Source organism: Stylophora pistillata, chromosome 4 (genome assembly GCF_964205215.1).
Source record: "Stylophora pistillata chromosome 4, jaStyPist1.2, whole genome shotgun sequence".
Lineage (NCBI taxonomy): Eukaryota > Metazoa > Cnidaria > Anthozoa > Scleractinia > Pocilloporidae > Stylophora > Stylophora pistillata.
In genome coordinates this window covers 10,175,844-10,201,131 of record NC_142522.1, presented here as the reverse complement: position 1 = coordinate 10,201,131, position 25,288 = coordinate 10,175,844, and the positions used below count along the sequence as shown (strand labels likewise).

At 39.1% G+C, this 25,288-nt stretch overlaps 2 protein-coding genes and 1 pseudogene across 3 annotated transcripts in view; all 3 read right to left on the bottom strand.

Moving 5' to 3' along the window:
* Nucleotides 1-3,516, bottom strand: part of LOC148732419 (uncharacterized) — a 6,106-nt pseudogene extending 2,590 nt beyond the window's left edge. Inside the window, exons 1-3 of the transcript XR_016000783.1 lie at nt 3,326-3,516; nt 3,146-3,205; nt 116-900 (exon numbers count right to left, since the gene is read on the bottom strand). The product of XR_016000783.1 is annotated as an uncharacterized LOC148732419 (transcript). The remainder of the gene's footprint in view (nt 1-115; nt 901-3,145; nt 3,206-3,325) is intronic.
* A 3,063-nt stretch (nt 3,517-6,579) lies between these two features.
* Nucleotides 6,580-14,609, bottom strand: LOC148732418 (uncharacterized). The gene is given in 7 exon segments (XM_088755800.1): nt 6,580-8,365; nt 8,613-8,672; nt 9,705-9,809; nt 10,436-10,504; nt 11,103-11,187; nt 11,190-11,998; nt 14,130-14,609. Coding segments are annotated over 6 exon segments (1,404 nt in total). The 5' UTR covers nt 11,970-11,998; nt 14,130-14,609; the 3' UTR covers nt 6,580-8,060.
* Nucleotides 14,610-15,861: 1,252 nt separating this feature from the next.
* LOC148732417 (uncharacterized) lies at nt 15,862-24,807 on the bottom strand. Its single transcript, XM_088755778.1, has 10 exons — nt 24,602-24,807; nt 24,367-24,428; nt 24,207-24,233; nt 21,047-21,923; nt 20,348-20,413; nt 19,570-19,662; nt 19,119-19,178; nt 18,771-18,839; nt 18,003-18,062; nt 15,862-17,776 (listed from the first exon to the last, which is right to left on the bottom strand). The coding sequence occupies exons 2-10, from the start codon at nt 24,418-24,420 to the stop codon at nt 17,700-17,702; spliced, it is 1,383 nt and encodes a 460-aa protein (XP_088611904.1). The 5' UTR covers nt 24,421-24,428; nt 24,602-24,807; the 3' UTR covers nt 15,862-17,699.
* Between the last annotated feature and the right edge of the window lie 481 nt (nt 24,808-25,288).

Sequence of the window (25,288 nt, the reverse complement as noted above, 5' to 3'; positions counted from 1 at the left end):
GACTTGTCAGGTTGCTACAATGCCATGTTGTGCTGCAAATTATTAATAGGAATTCAGTGACAAGATACTGTCCTCGAAATAAGGACTAGTGTTGTAAAATATGATTGTCTCTTACCTTCAGATTGTACTCCTGAACCATTCCTATTTGTAATGATTCTTCTAACTCCATATACAACACCAACAATAACCAGGGCAATTAGGATAATTATCGTTACTATAGTTGAGGGTGCTATATTTCCCTTCTTTTCTCTTGTTAGCATTGAAGGTAAAGTAGTATTTTCAAACGATGATGTAGGTTTCCTAATGTTATCACTTGAATTAGTATCTGTATTATTTGCTTCAAAACTGTGTTCAGGCGGAGAATTTATTGTATGAACGCTAGCTCCTGTAGAATTTTCAAAATCTTCTTTGCAGTCCTTGTTTTGGTCGTTCTTGGGACACTGCCAGTCTTCTCCCATTCCAATTTCTTTACATTTCTTCATTCTTCCAGGTTTCGTCCACACTTGGACAACAAAAGTAGCATTCTTGACAAAAACCATTGTCATCGAGGTAGTGTCGTTCGGGGCACTCGGTGCCGCATTTACGATTTTGAGATGGGGTGCACTGCTGGATGACGTTAGTTAACCCACAGTCATGGCAGGACCTGCAACTCTCAATGCCATGTTTGTCTGAATATGTGTTGTTCTGTTGGCACGGTTCGCATTTAATAGTGGTGTAGTTAGTGATCTTGGTACCACATTGAGGTACGAGTCCTAATCCTAGCGGGCATTCAGGGCACGCTTTACACTCCATTTTAGCCCCTGGATCATCTGGGTAATATATCAGGAAGTTTCGCATCAGAGAACATCTTATGGGACCCCCGATTACAAATTGTGACCACAAGACCATTACCAGGATTACCTGAAATAGGGGAGGAAGAACATTATGAGAAACAAAGTTAAGAGATTACGCCATTATACGCGGCATACAATTACATTTTGCCTCGAGTCGTGAAACATTTTGGAAAAAATTTTATCTAAATCTGATTTAGATAAATATCGGTCGCTGGTACAGACCGAACGCAGTGAGGTCTGTACTGGCGACCTCGGTCAAGATTCTCCCATACAGACCTCCCGCTCGGTTAATAAGAACTAAATAATATTTTGTACATTTATCTTTATATACTGTATTTCCATATAATATTTTGTACATTTAACTTATAAGTACTGAAATTAACCATGTGCCAAGTCACCTAATAAAATTGTCTCTCTTTGAATGATGAGAATCATTTCCATTGCTCATACGATTTTTCTCACCGGTGAAAAATATCGTATGATCAAACAGAAGCCTGATACGATTCTCTTCACAAATGAGTAAAGTAAGCAGTTAAGACTGCATATGGCTACTGCTGCCGCATCCCACACATTTATGAGTCAGGCTTGTTCCTCAAAAGAAAGATGATTCAAGAACGTAGTGACTAATTGACACTTAACGACCAATAATCAAATGGTAACATATAATCGTATTAATAATAATAATAATAACAATAATAATAATAATAATGACAATGATGACGATGATAACAATAGTAATAATAATGATTACTTGTAGGGGCTAGCTCAAGAACCTGACTGTTCCTCGATCAGTCTATTCTTTAGGCTCCAATAATGATTAAACTAGGCTTCTTTTATCTTTAAGTTTGATTTTGCTAGGGAATTATAAGTTATTTTCTTATTTCATTGCAATTCCATTTTTGTGAGACTTTTGTTTCATACAACAAGGCATTCCGCGCTGTGGGTTATTCCGCCATTCCGCCGTTCCACTGTTCATAGGATCCCTGTAAACTCAAGGTATCGTATTTCGGACCTTGCTCGCTTCGCAAATATTTAGGGGCTCTTTTTAACGTTTGTCACTGATTGAAATGGTGAAGTGCTCTCTTTTCGAATAAAGAAAGTTCTTCTTCAAAGTTTCCACGATTTGCAAGTCATATGTATTTAGATATTTCTGAGAGTTAAAGTCTTTTTCAATTTCGTATTGGAGACCCCCCTGTGAAATTGAGATGTTTATCATCTTTTGTAGTTTCATGGCAAGAACTGAAAAAATTATATCTTGAAATCTACTGGGCATAATTCGCTGATTCGAACGGTAAAATACTCTCTCTGCAAAGTAAAGCAATGTTTTTTCAAACACCATCCTGAATTAATTGTGAGATGCTTAGCATTTTCTAAAGCAGTCAGAAACAAGAAATAATTAGCATCGGGAACCGTATGATCAAGTGCTAATTCGAGAAACATACGAAGCGGTCCGAATAAATCGTCAACGAGCGTTGAACGACTGAAGATGTACCAAAAAAGACAAAAGCCGAGAGCGGGGAATAGTCGGGTCAAACTCGGTGGACTTCGTTGTGGGCGAAGTGGTTGTTCGTAGTCTATTGTTACACTCACTCAACAGGACAACGTTATGGCTTTGCTTCCATGGGAGGCAGTAACCATAAATTAAAATCGTATCGGTTTTTTCTGCCTTTCGGGGGGAACATGCAAAGTAATTGAGAGTGAGTGTTTGCAACGTTCCCTGCTTGCCCAGCATCTTGACTTCAAGGTTTGCATATCTTAATTTAGTGGAACAATTTCTTGAGGACGAAGAATTTATCATTATCAATAGAATTTATCATTCCCCTTGTTCGGCAGCAGATTATCTACATGGCCAGCAAGCAATGCCGCTCATTACCAGAGTCGCATTCTTCGTTTCTGTAAAACTAATTCCGCCACCTTCAAGTCTTAAATTACCATTATTATCCGAATTGATTATCCTTCGGCGTATTTTCTTCTCATTAGAACTGCAAACGGTCTACCTTGATAGGGACGGACTGGAAGGTGTAGAAACATTTGAACAACTTATTACGGACCCCTGCGCGAACTTACTAAACAATCTCCTTTAGCATGAATTGTAAGTAGGTTTTCGTTAAAATTTTGTACCTTGAAAAGAAAAGAATAGAAAGGAAAAGGTTTGGAAAAATACAATTTTAAAAGAATTTGCGAAACTTTTTCAGCTCTGCATCTTACGCAACAACAACAAATGGCACAGGGTTGGTCAATCCCAGTATTCATTTGGACGCATTATCATGATACCTACGAGAAACAGGGAACAGATATTCAGAAATACTCACTTTGATAGAGCTCTTCATAGTCTTCGTGGCTTCAGGATTGTTTCTGCTTCGTTTGTTATCCTGTATAAAGAAATTAGCACTCATGCTTAGCCAAACCTTGCTGAAAGTTTGCCAGTTGAGAGTTATCATATGCTGACTAAGCAATTGTAAAATTCAAGGATCGAGCACTCGCTAACTTACCATTGTGTACTACTAAGCTTGAGCCTTTGCCTGGTCTAGATCTTAAAAATTATGGCAATCTCGGAGGCAGATAGTTTCGTCAATAAAAAACCTCTACGCTGTAAGTTGAGAACCCAGAATATATCGACGTTACACTTAGATAAAAGACTGATTTAAGTGAATGTCAATAGTTTCACCTCTGTTTGAGAAGTGTTTATTCCGGCGAAGTAACGTCTTAAACATTAAAGTTGCACAAAAATACATAGACGTAATATTATTGTAATACGTCAGAGGTGATAAAGAAGATTCCACGGCCGTTGTCACGGTGGTCCATGCTTATCTTAGCATAACTATATCCTCATATATCTCTTGCGAATCAAAATGTTTACTTGCGTCAAACAATAAAGACACCCGAAGAGAACGGAGGAAAGGATCTTTAGCTTTTTCAACTTCCTAACGCTGCTGAGTTACTGGAAATACAGTGAACAAAGAACATTCGAGATTCATGACGTCAAATTCTATATTTATTTTCATAGTAAGGTCATACATTCCATGAGTAGACGACAAAAATTAGCATGGTGCATCTAACGTAATTTGAGGTTGAGCGTGATGAATACTGTGACAATACACAACATTTTTGGTTTTAAAAAACATGCATGTTCGACAGTTCTTCTGTCATCTTCAGTACTAGTTCTAAATTACATTAAGTAAAGCTGAATTTAGAGTATTCACAAAATGCTAATTGGACATAACAGCAAAGGAAATATGAGAATGTAAACAATTACAGAGAAAGTTTTAAATAACGAGTTGATGATTTCAAATGGGTTGCTCCCTGAATATGAATAGCATTTTTGATTTTACATTGGAAGGTGGTGAATGCGTGGTCGAAGATGCTGAAACAATCATTAGAACACAAAGTGCGGCATTGCTGAGAATTTTTGTTAATGTCTGAAGATGTGAGAGGTCCTATCACAAACCAAGTGCTCATGCACTCGTGCGGAAAAATGCTGAGAGATTTCGCTGACTTAGCAGGTATTACAGCCCGCGCTCAAAAACTTGTAAACCATACACGTACGGAACCCACAAGGGATAGAGTCTTTCACGCCAAACATATTACCAATTTCAAACGATGAAAAAACCAACTTAATATCTATGTTATTACGATAACGTTTAGCAAAATGGCGAATCCTTTTTTAGCGTGACAACAGAAAAAGGGCCAATGTAAGGTATTTTGAAGTAAATGGTCGGTGTAGCGTCTGCGACGGAAACCGGGGGATATCAGTAATTACGGGTCAGTGTGAGATACCGATTAACAACCCCCACAACTAGATAACTAGATGAGTTGGAAAATGATTGTTTTGAAAGATTTCGATAAGTCTCTTGATTGTCTTCTTGAAAACCCAATCAAGTGTTGTTGATCTTGTAAGCTCTATCAACAAGAGTGCGAATGAGGCTAACAGAACTAAATACATCACCAATCAAGTGTTGTTGATCTTGTAAGCTCTATCAACAAGAGTGCGAAAGATAACAGAACTAAATACATCTGAAGTCCTTGATAACCCCGGCACGAGTCGATCAAAACTTAACAATTGGTTCATGCTTTAGCGTGCACTATCGAGTTATGGAGCACGCGGGAAGTTTGGAGAGCACGAAAGAAGCGTAAGAGTTGCCAGAGGCGATAGCCGAGGGCAACTCTAGCTTCTTGAGTGCTCTCCAAACTTCCCACGTGCTCCATAACTCGATAGTGCACAGCTGAAAGCATGAACCAATTGTTTTAGAACATAGCCGGTGGAATTGTGCATCAAACGCGACGCGAAAAACGGACAACAATATCAGTTGAAGCGAATCGTGACGGCGCTGATGCCGAGTCTCCTTTTCCTTTGTTTTTCTCTTTTTCTGCCTCATTTAAGAACTCTAGCCCATGGGAAAAGGTCGAAACATTGTCTTCGTTTTCGGACTAGCAGGCCGAGTTTCTGTTTGTATCCATTATTGTCGCGAAATGTATTATTTTTCCCCGCACTAGCAATGGCCGCTCGCGCGAAAAAAAATTTCTGGCGAAGTCGGATTTGCTGACGCTATCAGCGTGCACTATCGGGATTTTGAGCACGCTTACGTATAATGAATTTGATTGCGCGACTCTGCTAGCTATGTTCTAATATTGATTAGCATTGCTGCTATTAAGTCTCCCCCAGTCCCTTTTTATCGCAGCAGACTTAATTGTAAACCAATTGAAGACTGAGAGGTGTAGATTGCACAGTGGCCATTAGTCAAAGAAGAGAACTAAAGGGAAACTTCATGGTAACTCAACATTTTTTCTTGTTCTGAAATATTACTTTAAGATGACTTCTAAAAGTAGATTATTACCAAATAAAGAGAGCCGATCTCCTGGACGAGAGAGTGGAAAGAAGGAACTGATCAAGATAACATTAATGAAAGTGTTCTGATTTCTGTTGTCAAAAAGTTGTTTGAGTGATTCTACTGACTGCTATATTATTTTTAAGAACTGGGCACTGAGGATTTCTGCATATCTATATACTTTTTTATGCATGCGGTTCTCTTGCGAAAGCAACAGACTGCCTTTGGGATTACGACTTTAAGTTTTAAACAATATTGGGCTGGACTGAAATCTTTCCATGAACTATCATGTCAAGGGCTGATTGTCTATTTAAATAACGTCGTTAAACACGCAATCGGGCTTAAATGTTTTTTGAAGTCTCTTTAAGAGAACATCTTGTAATAATTCTGCGATTTTACTTAAACTGCCCCCTTTTAAACCATCAAATTTCAACTATTTGGGTAATTTCAATTTCATATTTTTTAATGATATGTTCAAATAGAGGTGTTTCAGACCGTGAAGTAAATTAACGTGAACTAACCACATTCAAATATTTATAAACTGCGATGACATTAAATTTTCAAACCATTCGGCATCGTAACTACGCTTTCACACAGTAGTCTCTCAACCTCTCTTGAGGCAGCTTTAAAATAATGAAATATTCCGTGAAGGAAAAATACCTCTTAAAATGCAAACAGACCGATGATTGCAAAGAGGTTCCCGTTTCATTATATATTATTCTGCACACTCGTACTCATTACTCTAAGCGTGTTCCACTCTCTTTACTCCAGCTTCATGAGTTTTCCCAATGTCCCGTGAAATCGAGAAAAACAATAGGAAAATCAATTTTTTGCTATTGTGCATTTGAATCGAAACCCCAACAATCTCTATCCATGGTTCATAAAGAGAAACAGTGGAGGGTACCGAAATAGATAACATCTAAAACATGAATAACTTGTATTCCTATTGGCTCCCTACAGGATGAGTCAAAGTTCAAGGAGTTGGGTTCTTTACTTTATTTTTGATAACATTGATAGAAAAAAAGCGTAACCTCATAAAGGAGTTTCAGAAGCACCCCAGAAAACATCACTAAGCTACGCCCGTACACACACAACTAGAAAAGATCAATAAAAACCATACAGAAATCATTACTACCTTAGAATTGATTACTGGAATTAAACTTTTCAATTGAATCGTTAAATCAAAAGCAAACAACATCAAGGTAAACAGGTCTAAAGAAGAGCTTCAAGCTCTTGGAAAAATTCCTTTTACCAAGGCGCGATTGGTTTTATCTTTGCATTTGAGCGATTTTTGGGTGGTGTGAATTTACTCCATAGCACAATGAAATATCACCAAGCTGGTTTAATTCGACACTCGACTGAAAAGTAATTGGTTTGACCTCTTAATTAGCTAAGTTTAAGCAAACAAGAATACCTCAGAGCACAGTATAAAAAATATCCTTGTTAATATTAAATGAAGCACACAGTGCTTACTTTCTCCTCAACGTGAGATCAAGCAATGCCCAGTAAAGGCATGCAGTATTTTCTTGATATAGCCCCATGGTACATCATCAAGTGATATACAGGCATACTATGAAGAAGGTATAATTTGGAGTACTCCCAACAGCTGTCGACCTTCCGTATTCTATACGCCTGACCTGTTAGGGACTTGAGATATCTATTCATTTAAGCTATTCGCATATTTTCCTAGAGTATGAAAGCTCTGACTAAAACATGAACTTCGTCCTCAATTGCACCTAAGAGCATTTTATAAAAATATTAAGAGCTGTAAATTTCCTGTTATAACAAAGAGCAAGGATTGAAAGGCTTGAAAAAATCTCTAAAATAAAGGAAAATTTTAACCGAGATTTCTAATATAAATCTAAGTACAAAGCTATCTCTAAAACACCTGATTAAAAACATCCTGCAGTTTTATCTTACACTAACATCTCTCAAACGGCGGAAATCCCAAAATATTGTCATCATATGTTAAGTGTCTTTAGATTCTTCTGATTACACAAAACTCTAGTAAATGTGAATTTCTAGCTAGAGGGACGACATGATGACTATCAGCTGATCAAAGGTATTCCGTGTTCCCCACTATAGTAAGTCCGTGTGTTGATCATGATGTAGACTACTAGCAGAATCTCCTTTACTATCGGCAAAGTACGTCGCTGATAAGTAAAAAAAAAATTAAATTGACTCCAGCGCACTGCTCGGAGCTTTAAGAAATAGGCGCCTCACTCCCACAGTTCGATGCGGCGCGCTACCATAAATTGTTTTTTCACTGATATTTTTTTTTTATTTGACTCATGCCGGAGGACCTCGCCGAAAAAGGAAGGACCGTTCGTAGTCTATACATGATGTTAATGAAACACCTAAAAAACTCGTGCGTATTTTTTATTCGTCTTAACACTTGATACTATCCTGACTTGTTGTTTTTAAACCACTTTAAGATGTCATTAGCAACATCGTGTCGTTCAAGCTCCTGCAGGACGTCTACGAATTCTTTTAGTGACACACAAACGGAACCTAACTTTTCAATCAAAAGCCTTATTGCACTTCCCCCAAGCTTGTTGTTCTCTTTCGCCAAGTACTGAATGTCTTCGGGGGAAACTTTAAACCGTTTAGCGACATCCTTCCAGTTCTTTTGAAGCGGCGAGGAATCGAAATCCAGTCCGTGAATAAAATCCTCAATATCATATCGTAAATCAGCGAGCCCAACGTCTGAAGAAAGAGCAATGATATAGACAGAGTTAGAAGGAAACAAAATTCATTGTTATCATCATCACAATAATCCTCTAATTTGAGGACACCCCCAGTCGTCCCACCTCCTTCCCTCGGCGCTTACAAGAGTAGTTCCTGCAGGCAAGTACTCGGAGTGTGGCGATGAAGGCTTCTTTTAGAATTTTTTCGTTGCATTGGTCTTACACTCTTATGACGGAGATTGTTGAATTATCGCACAATTACATACCCTCAGGAATTTCATTCTCAAGATTACAACTTTTGTCGTGTTCTTGACCATCAAGGCAAGCTGAAAAGGAATGAATCAAATTATGATGAATTCACTAGCAAATTAGCTTTATCAGTTGCAAGGGATTATGGCATTAATGGAGACGTATGACTATGAGGGAGAGAGTGCATGTGGCGTTTAAGTACCCGGGCATTTTATTCTAACCTTAGTCAAAAACTAAAAAAAAAAAACCAAAAGCCTTGTTATGCCCTTATTCGAGTATGCTGATTTAGTTTGGGGAGACAAACATAATGTAACTTTAATGTCTAGTCTGCAAGTGCTTCAAAATAAGGCGGCTAAAATAATATTAGATCGACCACTGTATTCCTCTGCGTCTGATGCGTTAACTACACTGAAGTGGTTAACACTAGAAAAAAGGCGCTTCCAGCGCCGATGCGTACATGTATATAAATGTCTTAATAGTCTCACACATCACGAACTAACATTAGTCACTCAGCAAGAACAGCATAGTTACAACACAAGAAATAAAGCAAACCTCAAAATTCCATCCGTTAAAAGAAACTGGGGCAAACAAAGAACTGGCTATCATGCTGTAAGTGATTTTAACTCGCTGGACAAAACTATACGAGCCGCTGATAATGTAAATATTTTGAAGCGTAAGATTTTTAATTCATTGATTTAAGTTTTGTATTACACATAAGATACATTAGTTTTTAGTAGCATCTTTTAGCATTTTTATTCATTGTAAATTTTTAATTTTTAATTTTCGAGGTCCTTTTTGTAAACCACTTTTCAGTGAAAAAGTTTCCTCATTAAAGATTGTCATCATCATCAAAAAAAGGAATCTTTTGATCGCATTAATTAGATAGCTGCACTCATACAGAATAGCACCTAAGGGCTTTGCTCAGAAAACTAATTTTCACGTGTAATTTACAATTAAGATTTTAATTTGTCATAGAGAGACCAAACTTGTTTGTCGTCCATAGCTAAAATTATATTATTGCGAATCCGATCGAGGGAAGAGCAACAGGGTTTTGGTTCCCATTAACCTGAGTGGTGATAAAATTTCAAATAAACTTAGTAAATACGCACGTGTAAAATTTGAACCACCCACTGAGGACTCATTTCCTTGAGAGGCCGTTCGACTCTCAGCAGAGCCAGAGCTCACGTTGTCCTGGTCTGAGCTAGAGTTAGTTTCTAAAATTCAAAAATTTCTAAAACGTTTAGATGCAAGGTTAATGAATGAAAATGGACTTTGAAAAGACGTCATCATGAGCCAGAGTGAGTCATACATTCAACTCTTAAGGGGTCATTTTGGCCGAGTGTAGAGGAGCCGGGGTATCGAACAGGTACTGAAAAATGTGAAAAAATAGCTACAAATTATACATTTTAGCACACACATTTATGTCGATACCAATGGCACCTTACCTATATTTTTTTCCTTCACCTAACAATTCATTTGAAAATCATAAGCCTTGTCCCAGTTCTGCCATTTTTACTGAGGTGCGGTTATCAGCATCTCTACCAATAATACTAATCATACTATGAAATAAAGAAAAGTTGATCCTGTTGATAATTGTATTACCCTTTTGCAGAGAGGAAGGTTTTCAAAAAGTCTGGAAAGTCAATGTGGTGTTACGGGTTAGTCTCAAGGAGGTTCTGAGAGGGAAAATGTAGTGAACAAACTTTGGGGGCCGAGATACAAGTTTGCCACCTCGCTGAGTAGCTGTGACGTAATTTTAGGACTTAGACTTCCGACGTGCTTTTAAGGCACAGCCTTTTCTTCGGTAATGATAGGAAGATCGCCATTAGTATAATCCCACCTTGAGAAGAGCAGCTCTGTGAATCCTCAGTTGTTATGACGGGGTCCAACTCCATTGATTCATCGCTATCTGCAAAGATAAGTTATTCTCAATTTTGAACGATATGCATTTCTTGTGCCAGGTCAGTGGAGATGGTCAAAGAGGGTAAGCCATGAACGAAGAAGTCTCTAACCCTGTTTGTCGATCTTCTTTACTGGATTCTAGTACAGGCTAGGTAGAATCCGCTCCACCTTCCTATAGTCGACCAAGTGAATAGATTCAATTTTCTGTGCTTCAACTCTCCACTAAACCCTTTCATCCCCAAGATGTCGTTATTAATTCTCCTTACTGTCTGCATACAATTCTTATGATGTTAGTTTGGAGAATTTGGTATTGGATCATCTAATAATACCCTAATTGATATTTTACTTGATTCTCATTACTTGTCTGCCTGATATTGCATTGATGTTGTAAGGAGAAATTCGGTCTTGATCACTTTTGGGAGTCAAAGGGTTAACGAGGCGGTTTAATTAATGACACTTTGGGCATTTTTCAAAAGATATGTCGCGGAAACCTGATGAATAAGGATCCCATTCGAGAGGACTATTTAGCCAAGACTCCTTGTCGTTGAAGCGGATATTTGGAACACTTGACTCATGCTTTCTCACCTATTGTAGTTTAATCCTACCTTCCAGTCGTGGTTCTTTCCTCTGAGAAATTATGCATCTTGAGCTTAACAAATGAATGACAGTTCCTGTAGAGATGACAATCAAAATTATCATAATAATTGTTCCAAATATAGCCCATGGTGAAGAAGATTTATTTTCCCCCTCTGTGACTTTTTCTTTTTCGCCGAAATATTTGCAGCCGGGTCGTTTTCTTCTTGTAATAGAACTTCCATATTTCCGGCAGCAATCGAAGTTGAAGCAATTCTGCTATACAGTGAAGATGGTTGTGGCATGATGCTAGTCGTGGATTCTATACTTGTAGAGGAACGGTTTTCTACTTCAAGTGGAACTCTAATAGACCCTGGAATTGCTGTCGACAAAACGCTAATCAGCGATGAACGTTGTGGCTTTATGCTGGGTGTCAGCGGTATGTATGGAACTGCAGTTGCTATAGACGAGCCACCGCCTGTCGGAGATGAAAGTTGCGGCCAGATGCGAGGAGTGGTTGTGGTTGTGACTGGTTCTTGCGTAGTTTCTCTGCAGTCAGTCATGTGGCCATCAAAGAAGTATCCTTTGGGACACTTATGTCCACATTTTCGATTATGTTCCGTGGTACATTCTTGAAGGACATTTCGTAGTCCGCACTCCTGGCAAGGTTTGTAGCTTTCCACTCCATGGCTGTTGGAGTAGGTCTTGTTTTTTTCACAAGGCACACATTCTATCTTGGCATGTTCTGGTATCGATGAGCCACATTGTATGTTCAGTCCGTGACCCTCAGGACACTCTGGGCACGGTCTGCATCCCGCGAATTTACCGCTGGGACTTAACTTCACAAAGTTTTCAGCCAATGAACATGCGGATTGACCTTCTACCACAGATACCATCATCCATAGTAAAAGAGACTTTGGATGGTTTTCTGAAGTGAAAAATGAAAATATTTGTAAAAAAATAGTATATTTTAGCCGGGTACGTCTTCTAGCTACTGTTCGAGAGATTCGCCCCCACTCCTTTCCCGAAGTTCCCTCTTCAGATAATCGGAGACTGGATCCGAGAAAACGTCGGAAATCGAGCTTCAGTGTTCGCAATGTTCGTGGTGGGGGAGAAGGACGTTGCGTGACGAGACCAAATAACGGTTGCGAAGGAGACTACAACCGGGAAGAGAATAAAACCACTTCTGGGACGCTTAAACATGATAAGTCAAATATCGACCACCAGAAATCCTTTGTTTCCGCATTAAACTAAGAGATTCAAATCTATGGCAAGCACCAGGAGAGAGAATTGTTAAATTTCAATTGCAATCAACCCCTTGTGAACGGAACTGTCAAAAAAAATAACTAAAATGCAGATATTTGATGAGGAGTTCATATAGCGGAGAGTGTACTACACTTATATACGTCACTGACTGGAGAGAGGAAAAGTTACCCTGTGTCTATATATTTCACACAATAGTTTGGTTGAAACTAACAAAATACATGTTACAAATTTTAGTTCTGAAAACAGACATGTAATGAGCTGCAGAATAATCATAATTTTAGGCGAGCTAGAGACTAAAGTGATTGCGTGGTAATTTACATTCAAATGATATTTACGTTCTATGCAGTGGAGTAAGATCTAGATTTTTTTTTCCTCAGAACTAAGTATACAAGTCAACAATATTGGTGAGACCACAAAGCGAGCAGAATTATTGTCTACCATCACCGCTAAAAGTTTACTAAAGGCAAAAGTGAGACTTCGTAGATTTCACTGAGCAATGAGTGAGTTGCCCGTAATCGGATCCTTGCGTTTGCGCAGAGATCTCTGGGATTGTCACGGGGCAAACATTGCAGCTCGCAAGAAAGAACTGTATGTTGAAAGGCAGTTTTGACGTCCAAAAAATGACTTTTGAAAGAGATCAACGCTTTTTAGGCGCAGTTTGATCATAAATGGATTAATGTATTCTAATACAAGGTAGGTGTAAGTCTTTCCGAACTTCTCTCCTTCCGTAAGCTCCATTGTGAAATCCTCATCACGTAATGGTCTCGCCATATTACAAAATAAGCCACAAATCGCGGGGAAATAACTCATTTAAGTGTTGTCAGTTGTATTTATTCATATAGATCCTGTCTTCGTACTTGTCGACCTATTGAACAAACAATTTACGACGTCTGAAAATACTTTCTTAAGGGAGAGCAGTCGTTGTCAGCGCGATGGCAATGTTTTTCAACCGAGCTGTTGCTCTTTGGAACGATGGAATAAGCGATGGAATACCTGAAGAAATCCCTGGGTCAAGTGATATTTTGTTTGAGCAAAATCCAAACGTTATTGAGCGGCTACTTTTCTCCTATTTGAGCCGATTATCAACGCAGGTTCGTTCTTATAGATCACAACAAATAAGCAGTGTAGGTGGTTGATCACTTAAGCGTATCGCGATAATACTTAATGCTCAAGCACGCCATCAGCTCAATCTCGTGATGATGATTCGAGGTAGCTGTTTCAGTGCTCTTTTGTATTATCAAGCCAAGAAAATAGCTAGAAGTACACTTAGCACGATTAAACAAAACTGGAAAGGCTTAAATGAGTTATTTCTTGGCGATTCATAACTGATATTTTTAAAGTTCGCGACCATCAACTGAAGGATGTCAATTTCACGATAAACCATGCCTATGGAGAGGAGTTTATTGGTCGATTTTACTACATATTTCGTAGCTGTTCCAAAAAAACTTACGCTTCCTTTGTATCAATGCGATCCGAATCAATTTCTGATAAAACAGCGGCTAAAAAGCGATAAACTCTCGAAAAATGTTTTTTTTAGGACGTCGAAACTGCCTTTCGCTTCACATCTCTTTCTAGCAGGCTGCAATGTTTGCTCCGTGGCGATCCCAGAAATCATTGCGCAAACACAAGGATCATATATTGGCAACTCCTTAATTTATCAAAGAAGTAATGTGTCAACTCAGCATAATTTTAAAACGATTGAAAATATTACGAAATCCTTATCTAATTTATACTGGCACATAATCAAAAGCCCTCAGAAAATGAAGGGTCCAAACAGTATAAAGAACACTCACCATTTTCTATATCAACGAGAAACTTCTTGAAGGCTTGCGGCGTGATATCCGGTTTCTGTAAACAAGAGATCGGTTGTGATACGTTCTGCCGGGCACGTTCGATATTTACGTATTCTGCCTAAAAAAACTTTCAAAGCTTCCGAAGGCCTCATCACAGTTAGTCATTAAACCGCAGACGCTAGTGACGATGTAACATGTCGTCGCTGACAAAATAGCATACCCATACCTGCCAGGTGATTCCTGATTCTTGTAGCGTAGTCGCCGTATGAGCAACAGATAAATCGGTTTTTAAACAACTGTCCTCTGCTTGGGATATTTTGCCACAGGGTGATTCCTGATTCTTGTTGTGTAGTCGCTGTATAGGCAAGAAGTAAATCGCTTTTTAACCACAGCTGTCTTTCGCTTAGGATATTTCACCGCCTACACATACTGGAAAATTACCTGCCTGCCTGACAGTAGCCTCCTACGCAGACGTTCTTTGGGCTAGTCAGGCAATCTTCCTTCCCCACGTGGGAATGAGGATTGCGTGATGAGCCCAAAGAACGTCTGTGTAGGAGGCTAGCTTGACAGAACTTCTTTGCTATGATGACGCATAGTTCAACGACAGGGGGCGGATACGAATGAATCAGTCATGTGATCGTCCTCAAAGATACATAAGTCGGAAAGTGTGCTCCGAATAACTTGTGTATCAACCGCATCGCTCTAACATTTCAAACGGTACAGGCCGAGTACAGGAACTGTCAACGTCCAATTTCATCAATTATCGTAAAAGCTCGACCCTTGTAACCGCAACAAACGGTAACTAAGGCCACATAGAAATTTGGCACGACTCTGACGTATTTCTTTGAAGAGAACTAAAATAGACCTCTAAGTAAATACATGTGCTACTCAGACCATTTTGCGTGTGATTGACTTCGAAAAATTCAAATTGAACACTTTCACGGGATTTTATGAATCAACTTAACGGCCTGCTCCCAGTTGGCTTGTTAGCTCAATTGGTAAGAGCGCTGCACTAGTATCGCAGAGTTCAGTGGTTCGAGTCCCGTACAGACCTGATGTTTTTCAGGTCTGATTTTCGCTATTGTATAAATAGCGCTATCTACTGCGAGGATCGTGCATCATACGTATCTAATACCGCAGTTCAAAATATATGAACTTCATATATTCATTGTATCTCATTTATCACTTTCACGGGTTTATTACGAATCAACTTAACGGCCTGCTCCCAGTTGGCTTGTTAGCTCAATTGGTAAGAGCGCTGCACTAGTATCGCAGAGGTCAGTGGTTCGAGTCCCGTACAGGCCTGACTTTTTTCAGGTCTGATTTTCGCTATTGCATAAATAGCGCTATCTACTGCGACGATCGTGCATCATACGTAGAGTCCATTACGTTTGATGTAACTTCTGGTAGCAGGTGAAGCCATGTTTATTTATCGGCATGGGCAAAAATATTTCGTTTAAAAATGAACACTTATAAGCGTTTTGTTTTACAAAAGGACCATAGAAAGTATTTCTGAGAGCAACTGGTCCTAATTTAAGTACAGAAAAGGTGTTTCCCTTTGAAAAATGCAGACCGTTTCAAAACCCACAAACTTCCCGATCTGCTTAACATAACCTCTCTTAGGGAGCGAGTCAGGACTTTGTTGTGAAGGAAAGACTTCGACATCGTCTACCTCCATAGTGGATAGTAAATGGAGTGTCTGGTATTGGATAGAAGAGGACTGCTATTTGGATTCGGCAGATTTACATGTTTATTCGAAAACTTTCGAATAACATTTAGTGATAACAGTAACCTCACATAGAAGTTTCAAAAGCGCCCCAGGAAACATCACCAATCTACGCCCCGGTACCGTGACAAAAACTAGAAAAGATCAATAACAGCCATACGGGGCTCCTGCTTCCTAGTAACTTATTACTGGGAAGGAACTTTTCAATTGCGTGTCGTGAAATCAAAAGCAGGGTAATTACAGTGGCCAATCAAACAACTTTAATTTAAACGTTATAAGGAGCTCGTGAGAACGTAAAGTCGTTAAACGCAGGAGAGCTGTTTCATGCCCTTGGAAAAATTCATTTTCTCAAGTCGCGATTGTTTTTAGTTTTCACATCTCCTTATGGGGTGGTGTGAATTTTCTCGACGGCACAGTAAATGTAACCAAGCGAAGTTTCTCCGACACTCGATTGAAAATTAATTAATCAGACTAAGCCGAGTTTCAAACTTCGGCGAGTCTCATACAGGATAACCTTAGAACATAATATAAAAAATATCCTTGTTAAAAAATAAATGAAGCACGCAGTGCTTATTTTCTTCTCAATGTGAGATAAATCACTGCCAATACTTTAGGCTGCAGTATTTTCTCAACTCATCATGGCACATCAAAAAGTGACATGAAGGAATAATACGAAGAAAAATAAATTCAGACAACCTTCCATGTACTATACGACTCCAAGGAAGGGCTAACGCTCGAAACGTCAGCTTCTGTAATCGTTACGGTGGCAAATTTACCATTTCAACCTTGTTGATATATCCAAATTATTTCGTTACTTCCACCGACGCAGCCCCAAACAGTTTCTTTCGAAACTATCAGCCTTTACTATACGACTGGCCTGTCTGAATTTTAAAATATTCATATATATATATATATGATACTATCATATATTTCCTACAATAAAGAAGTTCTGACTTCAACATAAAACTTGGTCCTCAATTGCACTTACGAACGTTGCCTAATTAACAAATCGACGGTGGCGTAACGTGGTCAGCACTCATATAGAAAACGTTATTTGTCATCACTGTGGACTCGATCGCTTGCGCCTCGTGAGTCCTCAACATTTCCATCACCGTGACTGTAATGTCAAACGTCTTTGTCGATAAGAGTACAGACCACGTAAAACCACTGTCGATTTGCTTTTTTGTTTTTTACCACAAATCGACGTAGAAAAAACTGTGGCGAGAAATTATGTAACCATGGGAATACTTTTACCACTAAGAGAAAAGGTTAAAAAGCTTACAAAATCTTAGAAGAATAATATAAATTTTTCACCGAACTTCGTAATATAAATTTCACTACAAAAGTCTCACTATTTTTTGTAATTCTTAATTAAAAAGATCCTCTAATCTGATCTTAAACCAACATCTATGAACCGGCGTGGATCCCTAGGGACTTTCTTAAAATGTGTTTAAACTACTTCGATTCTTCCAAATACACACAACCAGTTACATGTAATTTTCTTACCAATTATCAACTGTTACGGTTGTACAAATTGTTCGTGGTGCATAAAGTTAATGAGACACTTAACAATCTCTTGGGTATTGTCAATTCTTACCCTCCTCTGAATATCAGGTAATATCCTGTTTTTTTCTGAACCAATTTACAATTTTATTTGCAACATCGTACCGTTCCAGCTCTTGGAGGACGTCTACGAACTTTTTCAGAGTCGCACATTTTTTGCTGCACAGGATTGGAATCAAATGACGCATTGCGCTTCCCCCTGTCTTCTTGTTCTCATTGCCAAGAATCTGAATGCCTTTTGGGGAAATTTGAAACCGGTTTGCGACATGTTTCCAGTTCTTTTAAGATGGCGTGGAATCGACATCCAGTGGCAGAATAAAATCCTCGATATCATACTGGTAGTCAGCGAGCTTGACAACTAACGAAAGAACAATCAAATTGATAAAGTTAAAAGGGAGAAAAAAATCATCATTGTTATCACTATCACGATAATGTTCATTTGATGACACCTCCGATTGAGGCTGGCTGCTTATGGTTAAGAGAAGAATGCATGATCTCTACAGGTGAGTACTGGGAGTGTGGCGACGAAGGCTTCTTAATTTGCATGTGGCATTGGTTTCTACACACTTATGACATTAACATACCTTCAGGGATGTCATTCTTAAGAATACAATCTGTGTCGTGTCTTTGATCATCAAGCCGAGCTGCAATATTGAATTAAATTATGATGAATTCACCGGCTATTTAGCTTTTCCAGTTGCAGGGGCTTACTACATGAATGGGAAGGTATGATGAGGATAAGGGAGAGGATGCTTGTGGCTAAGGCTTGAAAGTCCTAAAAAAATCAGAACTTTTGATTGCATTAAACATTTTGGAGACTTAGCAATCTGAAAAAGAGAGTTTGGTTAAAAAATAACCAAAGTTATCGTTTTTGCTACATTAAAGCCACAATATGATAATATGGTAGATTTTATCCACGAAATGGATGATGTATTACAGTCCTAAGTTCTAAGAACACCATCTACACCACACCATCAGTGTTATCACGTTCATCTGAAAGTAGACTTTACTTATATTGCTAATTGTGTAATCTTCGAAGGGAATTGAATTTTGTATTTGTAAGCGAACTCGTGGAGCTCAACATTAAATTTACAGGCATCACTGCCGCAAATAGTAACCGCTAAGATCTGCTAGAGGTCAATTTGATACGTTATTGTTTATACTTATAAAAATGATCCATTGAATGTAACGCTGACTAAATAGCTACATGGAGTTGGTAAAACGTTCAGTAGCCTGTGCTGAGAGTTTTTCCCATTAACAAGGCTACAGAAAAGGGGAGACATTGTTCTATTTTGTTTTTTTTTTCTCGAGAATTCAGGATTGATATGAAGAAGGAAAGACTGACTCTTCACCTGTTGGATTTTGTCCAGTAATTGGCTTGTTAATCATGGCTTGTCTAACGGGAGACTGCTCTTGCTCATCTGCTCGATTACCCGCGAAAAAAGAATAATGAACAATAATGCAAAAGTAGCTTATTTCTTTTCAGCCCAACTTTCAAACACTAGTTTAAAGAAAGATACAGCCATGAGAGTAACTATAAATAGGTCCTTAACGTTTGTTAGCAGGGAAGCTAAAGGAAGAGTGGTTCCCCGTCGTAGGCGGGAACTGGGAGTGTGGCGATGAAGGCTTCTCAAGTTGCTTGTAGCATTGGTCTAACACTCTAATGACGGGGATTTTTTTATTGTCAAACACATGCATACCTTTCAGGATGTAATTCTCAAGAACAAAATCTGTGTCGTCTCCTTGATCATCATGGAGAACTGCAATTAAATGAATGATGGTGAACTCACCGGCCATTTAGCTATTTCAATTGCAGGGGGATTATTGCATAAATGGGGAGATAATGCATGTGGCGTTTAGCCACAAAAATTCCGAAAAAATTTTAAACGCTTTGATTGCATTTGATATAAGAGAGGATCAAGAGGCGATGGCGTTCGTGAAAATTAGAGTCAAAGGAAGGACTTCGTTGAGAGAAATATTTCACGGGTGTTTCACTATTATTATTTTGGTCATACAGAGACCGACCAAAAAAACTTAAGAAGACAATTTCACAAGGAGAGAATAGAGTGGTTTTGGCTTCCATTTATCTGGGTGCTGATAAAAATTCAATAAACTTTGTAAATAAGAACATGAAAATTTTGAACCACCCACCCTCTAAGGACTCACTTCTTTGAGAAGCCATTAAACTTTCAGCAGAGTTAGAGCTCAAGTTTTCTTGATAAGAGCTAGGGTTGACTTGAGTTTCTGAAATTCAAAAAGTGGAAAAAAAAAACTAATGAATCGTCTTCAGAGTTAGCGAGACTCATACTTCTATCTCCCCTAAGGTCATTTTTGGCTGAGCGAAGGGGTACGGGAAAAGTGGGAGCGGGGTAAGGGCGAGCGGGGAGCAGGGGAAGGGAGGGCGGGGAGCGGGCGGGGCGATGGGATGGGATTTGGAACAGCTACAGTACTAAAAAGTACGAAAAAGAGATAAAGGGGGTGCATTTTTTCGCATAAAACATTTCGGTCGATACCACTGCCCAGAGGACACCTAAACTGTCCTTTTTTTTTTTCTTCAATTGCGATTCACTTCAAAATCTCGAGCCTTATCCCAGTTCTGCCTTTTTTAAGGAGGCCTGGCTATCAACATCTCTATACCAGTAATACTAATCACACAATAAAAGTAATATTCCTGTTGAAAAATGTGGAACCCTTTTGAAGAGATAAAGAGTTCTCGAAATTTGGAAAGTTGTGGTATTACAGAAAGAACACGAGAGCGGGTTCATTGAGGAAAAAAATAATACTGCTCAATACAGTAAAAAATGTACACAGAATTCAAGGTTTGCCAATTATCTGAGTAGATGTAACGTAATTTGGCATCTGGAACTCCAATCACGTCTACAGCAAAGCCCTTTTCCTTGTAAAAGAATAACCAGCTTCTTGATCTTACCTGGCGAAGAGAAGCACCTTAAACCCTCTCTAGCTCCTAAGGGGTTCAATGGTATTTCAGCAGTATCTGCAACAAGTTAAAAATCACTTTAGAAACGATCTTTATTCCTTGTGTCAGGTCAGTGGAGGCGGTCAAAAAGTAGACAGGCTATGTACGACGAAGTTCTCTTTTTGCTCATTCTATTTGCCGATCTTCTCCAGCTCCACTGACCCACTACACAGGCAAAGAATAATCTGTTCCAACTTCATAGGGTCGTCCAAGTGAAAAGAAAGATATCCAGACTTTTCTATTTGCAAAAGCTTTTCAATTCTTTGCATGTAAATTTTATGTTTCTACATCTTCTTAGTCAACATTTTTATTTTAAGCTTTAATATCTATGTAGATTTAAATTTCTAACATTGTTATGCGCAACTGAAAATTTTATATTGATAATTGCGCAATACGAGTCAATAAACTATTGTTCAATCATTCAATAAATTATTAAAACTTCAGACCCCTTTTCTTAAAACTATTGGCGACTCGAGCTTTAATCATAATATCTGTCGTGTTGGGAAGGAAAATATCCCGAAAATGTCTCAAAGGGACCAGTAATGGCTTTTAATCAAGAGGGCCATCAGGCCAAGACTCCTGGTCGCTTAGAATACGTGGAACCCTCGACTAATACCATTCCTATCATCATTCATTCTAGTTTAATCCTACCTTTCTGCTTTGGCCTTCTCTTCTTGGACATTCTGCACTTAATCCAGCAAACTATTGCTGTCGGTGTAAAGATGATAATCAAAACTATTGTTGCTATTATTCCCAATACAGTCAACAGTGTCGAAGCTTTGCCTTTCCCTCCCTTTGTCTTTTTATTTTTCGCCGAGATACTCGCAGCCGTTTCGTTTCTCTCTAGTAAAGGAACTTCCATATTTCTAGGAATCGAAGTTGAAGCAATTCCACGATACAATGAAGACAGTTGTGGTATGATGCTTGGCGTGGATTCTACTCTTGTGGAAGAGCGGTTTTCTACTACCAGTGGAACTTTGATAGACCCTGGAATTTCTGCAGACAAACCGCTCATCAGCTTTGAATGCAATGGCTTTATGTTTGGAGTCGACGACACAGCTGTACTTGTCGAGGTACTTGATGGCGAGATGCTAGGAGTAGGCTCCACTGACAAAGTTGTTGCTGTGAATGTTGCTGGTGTAGTTTCTCTGCAGTCAGTATTGTGGCCATCAAAGAAATATCCTTTGGGACATTTACGTCCACATTTGCGATTTTGGTCTGGGGTGCATTCTTGAAGGACATTTCGTCGACCGCACTCCTGGCAAGGTTTGCAGCTTTCCACTCCATGGCTGTTGGAGTAGGTCTTGGTTTTTTCACAAGGTACACATTCTATCTTGGCATCTTCTGGTATCGATGAGCCACATTGTATGTTCAGCCCGTGACCCTCAGGACACTCTGGGCACGGTCTGCATCCCGCGAATTTACCGCTGGGACCTAACTTCACAAAGTTATGAGGTAATGAACATGGGGATTGACTTTCTACCACAAATATCATTATCCATAGTAGAAAAAGACTCTGAATGGTTCGCTGAAACGAAAAATGTAAAGGGAGGCAATGCAATTGACCAGTCCAGACAATCTATGTGCGCCCGCGCTCCTCCGCTTCGGAGGATTGAAGACTGGATCCGAGTAAACGGTAGGCTGGATTTCCGCCGCTCTCTCGAGTCCGGTCTTTTTCGTTCCTCTCCTAGAAGAGACTCATCGGAAAGGAGCGCGGGCTCCGGTTCCCGAACAGTGGCTGGTAATCGAGCCTGAGTAAACGGTGGAAATCATATAATCTCAGGCTAATCTGTGACAGGAATGAGCTATCAACCACCCAACGTACCAGAAACCCCATGTTTCAAACTAAACGATGCAATCTATAGCAAACGCCAAGAGAAAAAATTGTCAACTTCCAGTGGCATTCACCCGGCATCGGGATAAATTATGGACTGGACTATTCTTTGTACCCTTTTTGGAACCAGTTTTTGGACCATTTTTTAAATAATTTTTTAGACCAGTTTTTGGACCATTTTATCGGGGGGGGAGGTAGACCATTAGCAGTCTATGCAGTCTATCAGTACTCAGGGAGGGATGGTAGGCAGACTGCTGTTACTGAGGAAGAGTTGGAGGACGAGCTATTAGTACACAGGGAGGGTGGGAGTTTGATGAATTAGTAACTACTACTAATTTATGGAGTGTTCATTGACTCATACAAATTATTTTGAGCACTTTATCGACTGACTAATTGTGGGTAAAAATTTTGGCGCTGGGCCATTGCGTTTCTTTAGTTTTTTGTCACGCGAATGCGAAAGTGGCACCTAGACACTGGCTATAATTGTTATTGAAAATATCGCCATCTTCCACTGTTAAGTCATGCGTGTGCCTGTGAAGTCGACTTGTGCCAGTTCTAAATGATACTCACGGGTTAGCATCAATCATCTTTCAGTTGCCTCACGTTTCCCTTTTTGTATGTGACAAAAAAAGGGGAAGAAAAAGCGCGATATCTTTATAAATGGTTTCACAACATGGGGTGTGATCCAGTTGTCAATGAAGCTTTCGTGACACATATCCAAGCTCCAGACAATAAAATTTCCCAGGCAGAATCGGACTTGTACGTTTTGCCAACGGAAAATATCGGCAAGCAACAGTGGCCACCATAGTCCCACTTCGCAGGTTTCGTAAGTATTTATGCAACAAGTGATTGGCAGCGGCCGGGGCAAATTGGAAAACAAACCTAGGAGAGTCGCGAGGAATACTCGGTCGCGATTTTCGGTGTCGGTGATGAACTCCTTTGTTTGCGAAACAGATAAGGTCGATATTTGCGCTTTCCCATATTGCAAGTACAGCAGTGCTTTTTCCCGATTCGAGAAAATGATTCCTCTTCGAAATCGTTCGCTGATGCGGTAAGAGGACAGAAGTCAAACTGTGGAAATTCCGTGATCTCGTCTGATAAGATCAATGACAAAAGGAAGATGGACAAATTTAGGAATTATATATTGTGACACAAAGGAGAACGTGAAGCAACTGATGGTGCACAAGTCGACTCAAAAGGCACACGCATAATTCAACAGCGGAGGATCGTAAACGCGATATGTTTCCAGTAAAAATCAAAGTCCAGTGTTTACGTTTATGAAGAAACGCCGCGGCCCAGCGCAAAAATTTAATACACAAGAAGTCAGTCGAAAAACCGATTAATATAATTTGTACGATCGGATAAAAGCTCCCTTAACCAGCAGTGTTTACTATTACAACCACCTCCCACCCCCCCTCACTGAGTAATAACACTCTACCTCCCACCCCTCCCTCAGTCCTGATAGACTGTATTCCCTCCCTTCCTGAGTACTAATAGTTTGCTTCTCAGCTATATATTGGTAAATTAAATAGATAAATTAATAAATAAATAAAAAATGGCCCAAAAATGATCTAAAATTTGGTCCAAAAATAGTCCAGTCCATATTTCAACGTATGACTATTCACTCCCAATATAGCCTTACAAACAGAACTTACACAAACGCAACTGTCAAACAGCTAAAACGCGGAGATTTGATTAAGACTAGCATGTAAATGCAAAATGCAAATGTCCGAGACATGCGTCGCTCTGGACAGAGGGAAACAATTATTTCGTAGATACACAGAAGACTCTGGTTGAAATGAACGACTGAACACACGATTAATTACGATCTATGCAGTGAAGCGAGATAAACAGCGTGATAGTAAATTTTTTTTTTCAGATCTATGTAAACACGTCAAAGTTGTCGACGAGACTATAAGGCACGCAAAACTATTCTCTTACTATCACTACTAAAAGTTTACTTACGACGAAACTTACACTATAGATTTCATTGAAGTAATACATTTGCGAAAAAAATCAATGTGTTAACTCAGCGTGATCTTCAAATGATCGAACATAATATGAAATCCTTCTTTAATTTACACTGATATACAGTTAAAAGAAAATGAAGGGTCCAAACAGTATAAGTGATACTCACCATTTTCAATATCAAGGAGAAACTCCTTTTAAAAATGTTGGCAGCGTGATACATATTAGTTTCTGTAAACAAGAAACACACTTTAATATCAATCGTGATATGTATTTCCGGGCAAATTTGGCTCAGTATTCGCGTATCCTAACTTAAAACTTTCAAAGCTCTTGAAGGCCACATCATGATCAACGATCAAACCACAGGTGATGTAACATATCATCGCTTTCAAAATATAACATACTCGTAGCAGTTTGACGCTGTCAGTGTTGCGCTAGAGGGTAATTCTTAATTCTTGAAGCGTAGTCGCCGTATGAGCAAGAAATAAATCGCGTTTTAACCAAATTAATCACAGCAGTCCTCCCCTTGAGATATTTTGCCACCTTATCAATGGCACGGGCGAACAATTAATCGTAATATTACTTGCTTACGCAGCACTGACAGATGGAAATAAAGCGAATTTTTTATTTTAAATAATGACGCAATGTGTCATGACAGGGGCTCCGGAAGCCAGTCATGTGATCGTTTACGAAAAAAAGCAATTTTAAAAACCACAATGTAAATACTTATTTCCTTTAAAAATCACGTCCAAACAAGTTTCCTTGTGCAGATAATTCTCGAAGTTAGATGTCGGCAGAGGGAATGCTAATGACAGTAAGGTTTCGTGATGCTATTGCGTGCCTTGTTCATGCTATTTCGAGCTTGTTTACTCCTTGATCAGGACGGTTTGACAATAATTATAAAACATAATTATCTACACCTGAGAGGGTTTCCTTTTCGTTCTTAATTTCGCGAGATACAGCTCCCAAACACTATTTCATCTGACATGTTTGATGACCTAGAATTTCGAGGAAAATACCTATTTCGAAGGGTAGAAATTATTTTCCGGCATGAGTTATTAGGTCTCCTATTTCTTGAACAATCGCCTGAA